Source organism: Ixodes scapularis, unplaced genomic scaffold (assembly GCF_016920785.2).
Source record: "Ixodes scapularis isolate PalLabHiFi unplaced genomic scaffold, ASM1692078v2 PGA_scaffold1__304_contigs__length_218370807, whole genome shotgun sequence".
NCBI lineage: Eukaryota > Metazoa > Arthropoda > Arachnida > Ixodida > Ixodidae > Ixodes > Ixodes scapularis.
In genome coordinates this window covers 160188026-160203800 of record NW_024609846.1, presented here as the reverse complement: position 1 = coordinate 160203800, position 15775 = coordinate 160188026, and the positions used below count along the sequence as shown (strand labels likewise).

Below are 15775 nucleotides of genomic sequence, written 5' to 3'. Positions count from 1 at the left end.
TATGCCATAGACATCGGCATTCTTTAGTTTCACCGTGTCGAATAACCTTGTTACTCACGTTCCTTCGCAAGGGCACATAGTTACTCGAGCATTGAGGTAAACGCTGGAACCTTAAGTACATGCGCTGCACAGGCTCACTTTGTCCTTATAAAGCATTTGAAGCAAATAAAAAAGAGCCATTTGGAAATGCGCTCACAATTAGGTTTCTGCTTTGGAACAGTTACTGATGCTGATGCCAGCACGTGCGGCGCATGTAACTGGTACGCTCGCAGCATGCTTCTTGTTGCTCGGGTAACTTGGCAAAAGGCCTATCGACGACCCCAGCCAAATACTCGATGTGGTCACACGCAGCACCGATTTGTTTCCGATCGCAGGGCTGGCATCCAGTTTGTGTCGGTGCACGACTGCTTCTGGACTCACCCGAACACCGTTGACATCATGAACAAGGTGAGCGCCCCTTTCATTCTCTCAGGCATTGTGCCACAGGTTTCCTGGGCTATATGGAAGAGATGTTTTGTGAAAAGGTAACAGTGATGTCTAAAGGACAGCCTCATTTGCTTACGTACACTGTCCCAAACTGTGGAGGTTCCTTGGCACCATGTGAGTCAGGATGACTAGGCAATATTTTGGTATACCTCGAGTGCCATTAATAGGGCAATATAGTTATAGAAACAGTGATAAAGGTCCTTAAGTAGATAGATAATTTTATTAAGTTCCTGCCAACAGCGAAGTGGCTTGGGCAGCAGTGCACTGTCCAGTGAGTGAATACTTAAGATAAATGCATGTTTTTCAAGTAATAAAATCAAACAAAAATGTCATTGTCTAAAAACAAGGCATTATAGGTTTGTTGCAATCATGTCATCGGTCAGATTGATCGCACGTCAGGATAAAAAGTGTCTCGGCAGCTGGATGACTGCACAGAGGGCACACAGAATCTCAAGGCCATCAGCAACGTTGAACAGTCAATAACACCGTGCCTGATGTAAAAAGTGCATATCTCTAGCAATTCTTCTATTATGCAGAGTTAAACGATTGAGGTCCACCACAATAGAGTTGTAGCCGTAATATCGGTGGCGGCCAATGTGCTGATCATGTAAAATTTGTATAAATCTACGCTGAACATTTTCAATTAAATTGCTGTGTGACATCGCAATATAGTTCCATATTACAGACGCAAATTCAAGATGCGATCTAACAAGTGCACAGTACAAGGTTAACAGACACTCAGGACACTTGTCAACCGCGAAATGATGCCAAAGCAGCGGAGACCATGACTAACAGTACGAGAAACATGTAAACGAAGATCAAATCTCGAGTCTACAATCACACCAAGGTCACGCGCGTGAAACACTCGTTGCACTTGTGCTTCAAAAAAGGGTGTAGTCATACATTATTATCTCTCTCTTCCTAGTAAGGACATCACTACTGACTTTAACATGGTCAATGATTTCTCAGAAGGTGTGTAGGCAAGGTGTATAGTTTAGGCGAGTCGGTGCACAATAAAAATAAAGCGCACAAAGGGCACAGTGACAAGTGGAAGGCATGTGTATGCCTTCCCCTTGTCCCTGGGTCCTGTTCGCACTGTTTTCTTTATTCTTAGGACTTTTGCGAGACCTGCTTTTTTACTGTTTCAAAACGTTGTCATGGTTATTATGATTGTTGCTGATGGCTTTATTTTATCAAATAGGGCGACATATTTCTGCAGAGTACCAGATTTGCATTTAAACAATAGAACTGCTACTACAATGCAAGGTACAGTTTTAGGTGCACGAAAAAATATATAAAATTTTTTTTGGTTCTAGAGTAAACCTTACTCGCTTCACAAATTGCCTCACCAAGGACTTAAGAGAGACATTGCACTCCCACAAAGACATCCTTTCAAAATTGCCCGGACAGGCCATGTACATCGCAAGATGCACCTTCCCCGAAGAAAGGAACGATTAACGCAATATTTACGCCGCAGAATCTTTTTGAGTTTTATGCAGTTTTATCCACCCTTATATCGAGGTCAACTTTGTGGTAATGTTCGAACAGGAGCCACTTTGTGAGGCCTCCTGTTGGCAGGTAGGAATGAAGAAGAGAGGTACGTCTGTTTGTGCATGCCGCCGTGCGCTCTTCTCTGCGCTCTGTAAAAAATCTGGGAGAGAAAAGTGGAAAGGAAGAGCAACCTGTACAGACCTTTCTAATTGCACCTCGCCGCATTATGTCACGAAACTGTGTGTGTCCAGTAGGGAGTGCAGCGTCCCTTTAACAGGTGCAAAAGAAGAAAGCAATTTCCCAGAAAATGGGAAGGGTAAAAATTTCATGTCACACATCACCACTCAAAACAAATGAAACCCAAGAATTTTCGTAATTTGTCATTTGTTCTAACTTGCATTAACCACAAAACTTCTTACTGCATAAAAAAAAAAAAAAAAAATATTTTTTTTTTTTGTTCATTAGGTTTTCGGCATCTGTGCCCAGATCTGTGAAAGACGTTAAGCTCGAACGCATCCGAGTGCATGTGCAATGTGGATAAATGTTCTGAGCGCCTTCGCTCCCCTTGTGTGTGCAGATGTGCCGGGAGCAGTTTGTGGCCCTGCACAGTGAACCCATCCTGGAGAACCTGTCCCAGTACTTGGTGGGCAAGTTTGGCTACAGGGACAGGTGAGACTCGCAGCCCCGTGCTTTCCCATGGTACCTTGGCCTAGCTGCCTCTCCTCTGGTAAAGGCACCCACGTGACATACGCTCTACTCACAAAGAGCCAAACTGACTTTCAGGATCCAAATCATGACTGCATTATTGCGGGCAGAAGAATTGGTTTTAGGGGGATGTGCTGGCTATGTTTTACGCTCCCTGTCGGAAATTTGTAAGACATAGACCTGAGGTTGTCAAGTGGGGTCCGCAGCCTTTTGGGGTGCCTGGAGGTTTTCCTAGGGTCCTTCAAGCCCTCAACCATCAGTCAAGCTAAGCAATAAAACTTATTGTTTGATGCTGACTGTCCCACAAAGATAAAATAAGTCATATGTGCCTAGTGAGTAGGGTTGATTGTTCTCCATTTCATAGCTTCAAGGTTGGTTTGCACAGGTTTACCCTTTTGTCATGGTGATTGTCCTTACGGGTGGAGTCCTGTAATCAGGGTGTCGAACCGAAATTTTTATCGGTTCGGTTCCGGTTCCAGTTCACGGCTTTCGGTTCGGTTCCGGTTCAGTTCCGGGGAGCAAAAAATAATGGTTCAAACCGGTTCGAACCGGTTTGAATTGCTAAATTGACAATATATTCTCCGCGTTGTTCTGGCAATATACACTATTTACGCCGTGAAACGATTAACTATATAGTTTCTTCGATCGTCCGTGCAATTTACTTTTGTTTTTAGGTACCAAAAATATTAAATTCATTTATTTAATTTTGACGCAAGAGTAGAAGAAAATCTACATTAACATACATAACGTCGTGTTCATACGACTCAACATCCCTTTGTTTACCAGTAAAATATATTTTACCTGAATCAAACAGTTTAAGTACAAGAGTAAAGAGTTGAGCTTGTTGGTACATACCTGTAAATAGATCAGCTTCTAATTTAGAACTATACTGTATTTTCTTGTCCTTTCTTCCTATTTAAGTAAAATTCTAAAGTTCAAGCTGATCTATTTACACGGTATAAAATGTTGTCGCGAAGTGTGGTAGGTCGTCTAAAATACCCATGATTGGTTCGACTTTGTGTCGCAGTATTAAAAGTGAAATCGTGTCCTTGAACTAAGGAATTAATTACATCACATAAAATTATGAAATGAGCACCTCGTAGCCACATATATCATAAAATAAGGTTTCCGAAATACACTTCATAATATATATGTATAGGATGACGACCCAACTGAGCTAAAAACAATTCAATTTTCAAAATATAACAAAAGATTTAGGATAATTTTTTTCAGTCTATTTTTTTTTTATAGAAACACCGAGCGGCAGTCCAAATGCCTGTTCTAACCTAACATTGTTTACACTCAGCACCGCATGCATGCGACTAATCATGCAGCAAGAAGTCATCGCAATTGTTCACTAATATATACGCATCTTCGCACTCAGATCGAATCTGGCCGAAATAGCGCTTGCCCAAGTGAACATTTTCTTATACAGAATAAGCTGGCATAGCCTGGCTGTTGAGGTTTGTTCTTGACAAGATGCCGGACAATTTAATTTGCAAATGAGCATCACCCTTGCTAATTGATGATTTTAACACGATAGCGTTAAGGAGCTTATGTCGCAAAAAAGCCGATGTTGGTGGGGTGACTAAAAAATTCTGATTGGTCAATAGGTTCATGACGTCAAAGCTACATACCCTCGCGCAAGAATTTCAAACCACCCACAATGCTTATGTGAAAGGTGACATCATGCGTGGAATGAGAGTGATTAAAACACGACATGTAATGCAAATTGAAGGTTGCCGTTTGTTTAAAATGATTTCACCTTTGAAAGTAATTTCTTTGCCTTAAAGAAAAAAATTAAGAACTTTAGGTGGGATTCGAACCCACGACCCTTTACTTGCGAGTCAGCCGCTTTTCACTAGGCCACGCGAGGCACGCTTGCGCAGCAAATGAGAGTGCGATGCAAACGAGGCCCGTTGACGCTATCGCGTTACACTTTTAAAGGCGAAGCTTAAGCGTCCTTCAAGATTCTTGTATGTTAAGTAAAACGAAGTAGTATATCACGTTCTACTCGACATTGAAGCTACTTAATTGGACACTTTCTGACGATTTGCGTGCTTAAAGGGACTATGAAGGCAATTTCGGATATTTTTTTGGCGATTGAACTGGGTTCCCGGCACGCCTCATGCCACGATGCCCAAATTTCAGCTGAAACCGGCGCTTGTGTGCCGCGCAAATCAATTAAACAGTCGCGGTAATAATCGTACCGGGATCGATCGAGGCGACGCCCCGAGTGTTGCGGGAGAAACCAGCAGAAGCGGAGGTAACGTGACCCCGCGGGGCCTGGAAGCGTGACGTCACAAGAGACGTTTCAGCGATTAGTCGAAACGAGAAACGTGCCCTTGGTCACGCTTTGGTTCGTGGTTTTTATGAACACTGTTCTAATTCCACTTGAATAACCATGAAAACTATCAATTGAATCGAAATCTTTAACTAAACCGTAAACAAAACACCATAATTATTTTTCTCTTTGCTACACTGCACGCGAAGCGGGCAACGAGCAACTATGAGCAAACAAAATCTACAAAATAAAGAACACAGCGCGGAGCACGCGGGAGTTTTTTTGGTTCTGGTTTCAGATGTCGGTGCCGTGTTTACTTTAGGAACACGGCACTCGAGGGAATTTGCAAAACGGTAGTCATGCCAAATTTGTGCGCAGTTGAAGGATGTTCAAACGGTCGACTGAAGACCTGTGATCGTTCGGGCGACGCTAGTTTTCACCTACTCCCAAGCGATGAAGCATTGCGAAGTCTCTGGTTGAACAGCGTTGTCTTGCGCAGAGGTCTCGGCGATGGCGTCAGAATTTGTTCGCTACGTTTTCGGTCAGGAGACTTTGAACAGAACCTTCAGGTTAGCCGGAGTCTGGGCGTAGGTGTGAGGCGAATCAGTCTGGGTCGGCGGCAATTCTGGGGCGTCCTCGTAAAGAGCCATTCCAGAGTTTTGTGTCCTTAGGCACATCTCCCGTTCTGTTGGTGTCAGGTCACTGAACTGGAGCCCGAATTCGGTCGCGAGAGAGGCATTGCGGTCCATTTTGGTTCGACGAAACGACCGCGCCACCGCGATGCTATAACCTACCGCGGTAACCAGAGTCTCGACGCCCTAAATGCTGCCGGTACCGACAATTCACATGTGACGTCACTCCCTACGTCACCTCCGTTTTCGGAGGCCCAAAAACGAGAAACGCAGATAGTTCAGTTTCGGTTTCTTCAGTTCTTTCGTAGGTACAGAAATACGCGTCACAAATGTCTATAAAAAATTGGGCAGTATGCCAGGTTTCCAAGAAGCCTGAAAACGCCATTTAAAAAAAATAATTAAAATCGCCTTCATTGTCCCTTTAATGGTCATAGTTCCGCCGCGCGCCCCTGTTCACTTTGTTTTCATGCAGCCCACAGACACACAAAAGTAATGTTCACCATATAAAAGAGGCAATAAGAGACTCCTATATATCTGAGAAGTTATATGTGTGAGAAACACGTAGTTATATAAATTTGCTTCAAAATCAGAGATGTATGTAAGGCCGTCCCATATAACTTACAACGTGCCTGTCGAGGATAAAAACGCCGGAAAAGATTGGCAGAACACCTTTGAAATAATTTGGGGGGCATTGCTTTAGGGTGGTCGGCCTTCTATTTATGTTGTCAAATATTCAGTTAGTAATTAAATATATTTTATATTGATCAATAAATTTTACATTATAAAGTTCACATAACCGTTTATTGCGGAAGGACGGTACTCGAAACTACGCGAGCTGTGGAGTCTGCGTAAAAGTGTTTTTCTGTTTGTTGATTGGCAGTGTGAAACATCAAGTTGCAGGGTACGCTAAAAAGGACTCTGTGCTCACACGATGGATTGGAAGTCAAACACACTAAATGTTCAAAAAGGGAGAGATAATTAATGTTATTTTTCCAAAGTGTAGACCGCATATAACGTATGTCGCGGGAGTCGCGAAAATCCGCACTATAAGCGGTACCGCGCTATAACCAAAACATCAATTTTTCAGGCCAAAATACATGCCATAAGACAACTTACCTTTGTAAAAGAATTTATTTTATGTTAGATGCAAAAAACAGCTTAGTTTGATGAAAGTCTTTATTTCACCAGACTAGTACAGTTCTGTTTCAAGCGTGTCACACATTTTGAAAGAAATGAGCGGCTTTTGCCTGGCGCAGCCTTTTAACGGCGCCACGGGTTGCGGACGGACGTTGCGAGCGTTCAGTATTGCTAACCCTAATCACTTTTCTCCGGAGATGAAAACGCGTGAAAATTCGCATCCTTCATACGGTACACGCCAGTAATACCTTGAACTTGAGCACACGCATAAAGTGCGCCAAATAAGAAATCCGGGCAATGTTCGAGGACATAAATGCTTAGAAATCACCACTGTAGTCGAAGTAAACAAACACGACGACACGGGCGTTTCTGCAGTCTTGAGAGCGCCGCGGCGCCGCCACGACATCGCCGCACGAGTAGGTGGATCTTCCCTTCTAGTACGTGCTGGGTTATCATAGCGACACACAACGAAAATTCACAGTCAAGGATAGCGCTTTTACGCAGAACGATGAGATGAACGCCGTCTACGACGACGATCACAACCGACGCCATGTTTGCGGACAGAAGCAGCCGGCCCGCGACCGGCATGCAACGCGCGCGAACACTTCTCCTCGACCTGCGATTGGTCTGTCGTTGCTGTTGTTTGTTTCTTTGTTTGCAACGCAACAGAGGGACGCATGCACGTGAACGACATGTGCGTGCGTCCCTCCGTCGCTATGGCAAATGAAGCCTCTCTCTTCGCTTCTTCCCGCTTCTTCGAGCAACCTCGTTGCCCTACCAGTGCCGCTTGCGGCCAACCTGCGGCTCGCGCCGTCAGCGCCGTTATCTAGTGTCGCACAGGGAAGCGTGCTCGCTGCTTTGGCGCGGTCGGCGGGCTGTGCCAGAAACCGCACTATAACCGGTATTTCCCTTCGCGCGCCTGCATTTTAAGCGGTATGTAATTACATGGAGTTCTATGGGAGGCGAACCGGTGGTTTAAAAAAAATGCGTTATACCCGGTTCTGCACTATAAGCGGTTACGTTGTAAGTGGTCTATACTGTAATCCCTTGCAAAACACCTTAACCCGAAAAGAGATGTGTTAAGATGCACGCAATGAAATTCATGATTTTACATAAATAGCGCGAAGGACAGACAAAGATTCTTAAAATCTTAGTATAAATTACATTTCATCAGCTGGCATGAGCTCGAAAATTCGCAAAATACTGCCTCGGGAAACTGATGTTATATTCGGTTTTACCTGCACTTGTTTTGGGCCCTCACTTTACAACACTATGCTTGAATAGTCATGCGCTCTAACATTTCTCTACGCTGCCATATCTCATCACGAGACTGCTATAAATACTGCACAACTTTACAATTAGGACATCTATTGCTAGTGTTGCAAACATCACATTTCACCAGAAAGCTGAACTATTTAGCATGGTATGCACGTGACGTCATCACACTATAGGCTGGTGGTCATTCTGATTTCTTCTTGCTGAGAAAATCGAATTCGATGGTGCAAAAGGCACGCTGCAGGAGGTTCAAGCTCAGTGAAAGCCAAGTATTTGAAAGGCACGTATTATTATTCTTAGTGCATCATCGTGAGGAACGGCGCGAGCGTCAGGCACGACAAAAACATGCTTTTTGGCAAGAGCGTGTTTGCAAACAAAGTAGTTTCCGGGATCACGCTTTTTGGTATGTGCCAAAGCAGGGGAGAGGAACCATTACAACACAGTATATGTTTAAAACTCCCCCTCCCCCCCCCTCACACACACACACACACACACACACAGACGCACTTCTTTATACAGCGCTGCTGTTAACGGCTAGCTCCCCAGTGTCGTGTCCGTCAGCAAACAAATGATGACACTAAACTCTGGAGAGCTACCGCCATCTCTAAATGACGACGGCAACCAGACAACCGGCTTGCCGGTTGTCTGGTTGCCGCCGTCGCTCATAGATGGCGGAAACCCCTCCAACCTTTCCACTCTGGCTTGCTGACTTGCGGCCGGCCATTACTTCATTCCCACCATAGAACAGCTTTTCTGGTCTTCATTCTTCACCAGAGTGGAAAGGCTGAAGTATTCCTGAGGAATTGCCTCCTTCGTTTGTGTCTGTTAATTCGACAATTTCATTTGACACTTGTTAACCGCAACCTTTTATTGTTTTTTTTTTTTGTTTTTTTGTTTTTTTTGCACCCTGTGAAGTTTAAGGGCGTCATGAAACGATTTCGGGTTGGAATGTTCATTAATTTTCCGAGGCTTACTGGTCCTCTGGCCCAAGTGTACTTGCACAGGCTGCCACTGATTCAGAAGCTTCTTTGTCACGATGAAATTGCGAGGATTAAACGAGACTATTTGTTTTAGTCTTGCCTTCCCAAAGATTGATGTCGTAATTGTGGGATCAAAACCACGCGCCTGTCGACAATCGAGCGCGGCTCATGGATTGGACAGGAGAACTGCGTGAGCACCGTACATCGGCTCGTAACAATCAATGCCTCGGCGGACACTTGGGTAGCGGCTCGTGTCCAACCATTGCGGTAATGAGAATGGCCGACCTCTAACAATGCCTGGAGCTCTAGCACGCGTTTTCTTCCTTTAAAACTCCAGCGTGGCGGTATGATTAACGTTGGCGTCATAACATAGGCACCAGGCCATGTGGCCGCTTCTGGCTCCGAGTTGAGGGGATGAACGATGTTCATATTTCTTTAATTTTTTAGCGACTGCCATTGCCTAGAAAAAAGAGCAAAGCCAAGTTCAATCAGTTATTAACGTTAGGGAGTGATCCTTAGTAGTATTTAGTAATGTATAAAAATATTTTTATATCTCATTTAAGCAAAATACAGAGGGGTTCGAAACTTGGGCCATAACTTGAGAACGACGCTCGTGTGAGACTTACAGCGACTGCCAACGTTCGGCTGTTCCTCTGAGGTCACTAAAATATCTTCTTTTTTTTAGTTATTCCTTCCCTACACACGTGTAGTTCTATGCAACGTCATATCAATAAGTCGCATTTACTAGTCATTTCAAAACTTCTATTCTCAGGGACATCTTTCGGATGCAGTTCAGCAACAACGAAAAAATGTTTCGGTGCCTCAATAATGTAAAATTGGTCTTGCAACATTTTTTTGTGCTTTGAATAAATAGTGTTAAGAAATAACCCCTGACGTTGATAGCTTGCGGAAACATCCATCAGTTTTCCCCTAATAACAGATGCAGAAAAAATAAAGGACAGAGACAGCTGCCGATATCTCCTCAACTAGCAATTTGCACAAGCGGCAACGTGTTTCGACGCTAATTATATACCGCCAGTGTTCATCACAGTCATGCCCTAGGCGGCTAGGGTTTGGAAAGCAAAGGCTTGGGCTGAGCTTCAGATATTGTTAGAGTTGGGGTATTAATTATCATAATTAATTGACATATATGAGCCGTTACCCGAATGTTCGGCGATGCTGATTGTCATGAACCCGAGCACTCGACTAGTGGTTACGAAAATCGCTTACGTCACGGTGTCACGTGACTCTCGGTGCGAAATTGTGATGTCATGTTACGTCATGGCATCAACAAGGTTAATGCATCTAATGAGTTCCTCAAATTAAATCGAGTTGACGCAGTGGGTCACGTGACGTCACGAGGCCACGTGACATTACTTGACAACAGGTATTGACACCATGACGTCACGTGACAATGTGACACTTGGTTAATCATGGTGCCAAAACAAAGGTGCCACGACGAGAACCCACAATTTATCGTACATTGTCATTCTGTATATGACGATTTGATCAATAGGTAGAAATACAGCCGCCAATTTTTTATTCCCATATGTTCATTTTGTGATACTAACAAAAAAAAAATATTACCTTTAACCGTTTACCATTATTTTTTTTTTTTGGTTCGGTTCCGGTTCAGTTCCAAGATGGTGGCGAAGATTTCGGTTCGGTTCAGTTCCAGTTCGGCTAAAAATAACGGTTCTGTTCCGGTTTTCGGTTCGATTCGGTTCGACACCCTGCCTGTAATTACTCTTACAGTAGCTCCCTGTAAGAGTTCTGTAAGGAGTCCTGAGGGGGACCACTTGGTTCTCCATCGACGTAGAGGATCTTTTCTATTCCGTCCCTCACAAACATCTGTATGACGGTGTCAGACTCTGTATTGAAAAAAATTGAAAAGTCCCATTCCGCAATGTCTGCGGTCGAGTAAAGTATTTGGCGAAGGAAGGTGTGATTGGAAACAGGCAAAGGTTGACAAAAAAAAAAAAAAAGAGTCTAGTGTTGTGCGAATATTCAAACAGTAGTTTCAAATAATACGCTATTTGATATTCGCTTCAAAATGAGCTGCGGTAATCATATTTTTCTAAGTGTTGATTGTGGCTGGTGAGCCCCATTGAGTGCGCTTCTTACTGTACACCGTGTCACTAGCTGTGTGCAGTGCAGGCAAAGGCAATGCCAGGTGAAGAGAGAAAGGGTGAGCACTAGGAAGGCAGGATGGGAGAAGAGGACAATGGAGGGTGAGGGAAGAAAGAGAGAGCGCTAGGAACGTTAGAGAAAAGAGGAGGTTTCTCCCCTCCTCCCCAACCATCTTAGTGTTTGCCCTTTCTCCCCTCGCCTTTCTCCCTTCGTTTGTACTGCACACAGCTAGTGACACGGAGTATAGTGATGAACTGAATCTGTCAAACTTCAGATTTGGCAAAGTTCTGCACATGCCAAACTTTTGAAGGAAAGTTTTGCAAAGATTCAGCAAAAATTCTGCAAATATTTGCACACTCGAAAAAATGCGAGGGGGCTATAGATTGCAAACGGACGCTGTGCGGTCACCATCGTACAGAGGTTACGGCAAGGTGTGAAGTAGGCAACACAGTAACTTTGCATTGCGAGCCTTTGCAAGTGTGGTTCTCTTCAATATTTTCTGCTTCCAGAACAGAAGATCGACCAGTAATTTACGCAGTCCACTGCGCAAGTGACAAATTACGCGGTACATTCCGGATAACTTGATCTTCATTTGACCTTTCCAGTGATGCAACGAGGTAGTTGAAACATTGACTGACCATTACTTTAAAGCACTCCTCGCAATTATAACAATCCTCTTTTCGGCTCACAAGTAGTTTGTGCCTAAGCAAAACAATATTGCTTTTTAATTAGCGTTATTTTGCGGTTTTAATGTATCTGCATTGAACTAAACACAGGACTATCATGCTTGAAGTTGCACATCCGACGTTCCTAACTCTTAAGATCTTCCTGAATGTGCGTGTATGTCCTAACTCCAGAAACCGGCATTTTAAAGGTTAAAAACGAGACGTTGCAAACATGGGATGCACACTTTCATGCAAAGCTGATGTCAAGCGACTCAAATCGAAAAACATGGATATTTACAATAATATTGTTATCTCTTCTGGTGAAGGCTCAGCAACTCTTGCATTCATTTTCGTGCACGAATTGGTAACTCCCAGAGAAAGTAAGAACACACTTTTGTTGCCTTTATTTTAACAATGTACATACACTTGCACGCTTGTGCGCTGATGAGGCCTCAAAACTGAAACTCTTGTAGCATGATTAGTGACTGTGCCCGCTACTACCCAACCTCATTGTGACGCCATTTCTGCAAGAAGTCACTAAAATTGCCAGTAAACACACAAAAACGACACCGATACAATGATATTGTAGAATATAACCTTATTTAGTAATAACTGTGTCAATATGCATTTGGTGTTCCATTTAAGTTACGAAAAAACCACATAAAACTTTTTTTCCAACAGGAAAAACTTAATATCAACATTAAGTCTGGTACCAATGTATTTTTGCCAAATCTTTGCCGAATCTTTAGAAAAGTTTGGCAAAAGTTCAGCTTTGCCGAGTCCCAAGATTCGGCTCCAAATTTTCGATTCAGCAAACGTTCGGCTCATCACTACTTCTTACCAATCACCAGAGCAATGCGTGGAAGCAACACCCGCGGAGCTTGCCTTCACAGGTGGGGCTTACCCGCAGTACACTGGTGCTTGGTAAGAAGTGCACTCAATGGGGCTAATCCATTGCGATCGACACTTTAAAAACTATAAATATCGCTGCCTCGTACTTAGGAGAAATGCTAATTTCTAAAGCGTGATGGTGCACGCACGTGCCTGATGTATTTAGAAAGAAATGGAAACTTCATGAATGTTGATATTGACATTAGATGCCCCGACAACCTGTGTTAATATTATGTGATAAAAGAAAAGACATTTGCATATAACAAGAATATTTATAACCCCCTTTGATTAAATATAGCTGGGCATCTCTATAGGTTTAACTTTGTCAAATGCATTGTTTACTTGCCATTGTACTTTTGGAGGCCACAGTCAATAAATACAGTATAAAAGTAACTTATCTTCGAAATGAACATGTGGATGGAGGCTTGGCAACAGCTTTCACAAGTTCAGTTGGGTTTTCGTTGAAGCATTTTCAGTAGTGAAATGTTTAGAGAAACTATTCAATATTTGATTAGAAAATAGTATTTGGCCAAAACCCCCATTTGCTTTGAATTCTTTTCATACTTAAAATCTACTATTTGCACATGCCTGCAAATGACGAAAAGCAACACTGCTGGTGAATTAGATTGAACGAAGAACGGCTTCCCGGGGGAAGAAGAAAAGGGGAGGATGTCGGACATGTCCACCGGCACAGTTGCAGGGGTTGCTTATTCTGTTTAGTTTGTTTTTCTCAGTGATGCAATGCACCAGGATCGCCGTACAATGCAAGACGCTTGTAATCGCACACCGCAAAACCCAAACTTCTAGTGCATAATTTTAATGGGGAGTTCACCGAGCCCGCGCCGAAACGTCGTACAGCGTGGGACGTTGCAAAGACTGGGGATGCACAATCAAGATTCCCCTGTGCCATACCTCCCGGTAAAACTAGACATGGTGAACAGGTTATGAAAGCTTAGTACAAAACTAGTGTTGCAAACAGGGATTAGAGCCCTAGTGAAGTATTGAGAGACTGTTTACTTGTGCATAGAATGTGTACAGGTTTCTTGGAATCATAGCCACTTGATTAGAGTTTGTTTTTATGTGGCCTTCTATCTGGTTTTCTTCTTTTATTTTTCCAGTAAAGCCACGGTGCAAGCTTTTGATGTGCCCAACACATGATCTTAACAAATCTTAAAGTGGGTCTGCCGTCTTTGAGCCTCTTCTGAACGCGCGTTCATTTCATGTGCAGCGAGCTGCTGCGTGACGGTTCCTTGGGGGAGTTGGCCAAGCAGAAGCTCAACAGGATCCTCACACAGATTCCTCAGAAAGGTGAGCCCAAGCAGCTTCGTCCTCCGACCCCATTCAGACCGCAAGCTGGGGCAGTCCCTTCTGTGGGTTGAAAGCCCGCGCTTGTAAAGCCATAACAATTAGTAGTAATCTGTAATTTAACATTTTGTGAAAGCTGATGTGAACGACGTCAGTTTCGGGAATTGCGGGACTTCAAAATCTCTCGACGATTGATCTCGCAAGCGCACCATTACGTGGCTACAGATATGCCTCATGTAACTCTAAGCCGCGAAAACTTGTGCCCGCTAAATATTCCGGACACCCACACTTTGCAAAATTTGCAAAATATTGAGTGCGGGAACATTAAGTTGTTTACGGTAGTTGAGAAAAAGCTCCCTGGGGAGCCGAAGAACCACGGCCGACGCTTTGTTGAGAGCCTGAGTGGCCTTAGTTGATGCTGTCATTGCTGCCTAGGTAAATATTTTGTGATATTTTTTATTTTGCCCCGACCAAGGTGATGTCTTAATGCCCCACTTTATTTTTTCAGGCTCTTTCGAACTCAAGAATGTCCTGGATTCGGTGTACTTCTTCAGCTGAGTGCACTACAGTGGGGAAGATGCTTAGATGTGGCCCAGAGACTCTAGTGTGTGTATATAACATCTGTAATTATGTGTCATAGGAGAACGATAGGTCCATTGTTAATAAATATATATGTCGAAGCAATATGCTTCGAAACTTCCGCAATGCTGTATTTTTCAGAAAGGTTCTCGTTTCTGCTTGTTTCTTGAGCAACACTTCTCTAGTTTCAAAACTTCCAACTGGACTGGCCTGCATCGGGGCCAGTTCGGATCGGCCTTAATACAGTCAAACCCACGTATGACGTACACGGCCATACCCGAAATATTGGATATGATGAACTAATGTTCATAGCAGCTCGCTCCCGTTTGTGTACTTTGAATGTGTTTTGAGCACTTTTTTGACAAAGAAATTTGAAGCGCGAATGCAGAAAAAAATAAAACAGTTGTTTCCTAATACAGTAATACCTTGTTAACTCGAACACGGCTATCTCAAAATAGTGGTTAACTTGTAAAATTTCCTTGACATGGGAATGAGGTTCCATGGACACAATGCATTTTGTTCTTGGAAATAAATAATGTAAATACCTATCTTTGTATAAACATTGTTGCTGACCTTATTCAACTGACGACCAGTACGCCATTCTTACATGGTGCCAAAACCTGGGAGGAGCCTTAACGAAATGGTGAAACCCGACTGGACAATTCAACGAAAGATCTCAACAGCCAACGCACCAAAGATCAACTTGCAAGATGAAGGAGACATCAACCAACGTAACAGAAGGGCCGAGTCATTCACACCTTTAAGGGAGACAAGTCTTTGGTGCCAAATATTTCCTAAAAATTAGTTTTTTGAAATGGCAATTTTAATATTACAGCTATTTTAGCAAGTTTCTCATTTTGTGGATCAATATTAGTGCTATAATATTAATTTATAATATCTATGCAGGCTGAATTTGCATTTATGCCAAAACAGCAGTTTCTTCAAGAACAAATTTTGGGCTCCTTGCAGATTTGCTGGACGGATATCTCGGCAACTAGGGCAAATAGAAATATAACTTTTTTTTTTTTTTTTTTGCCGTATGTTGCTAAATTTGTGAGGCATACAATGTTGATAGAATTTTTGATGTAAGCGTGGGAAATTTTTCAGCTGATCTATTCTCGACTTAGTTGCCACACATTGAACACTGACCTTCAATGTGTTGCAGAATCACTAATAATGGTTCCATCTTAAAAGTACTTCCAACATTGTATTCTT

At 43.1% G+C, this 15775-nt stretch overlaps 1 protein-coding gene across 2 annotated transcripts in view; it reads left to right on the top strand.

Annotated features, from left to right (window-relative positions):
* Positions 1 to 14681, top strand: part of LOC8030692 (DNA-directed RNA polymerase, mitochondrial) — a 102728-nt gene extending 88047 nt beyond the window's left edge. For both annotated transcript variants that reach the window (XM_029995037.4, XM_029995026.4), the window contains exons 30-33: positions 375 to 447; positions 2555 to 2646; positions 13905 to 13984; positions 14490 to 14681. In XM_029995037.4, the coding sequence (XP_029850897.2) occupies positions 375 to 447; positions 2555 to 2646; positions 13905 to 13984; positions 14490 to 14539 (295 nt within the window). In that variant the 3' untranslated portion in view covers positions 14540 to 14681. The remainder of the gene's footprint in view (positions 1 to 374; positions 448 to 2554; positions 2647 to 13904; positions 13985 to 14489) is intronic.
* The last annotated feature ends 1094 nt before the right edge of the window (positions 14682 to 15775 follow it).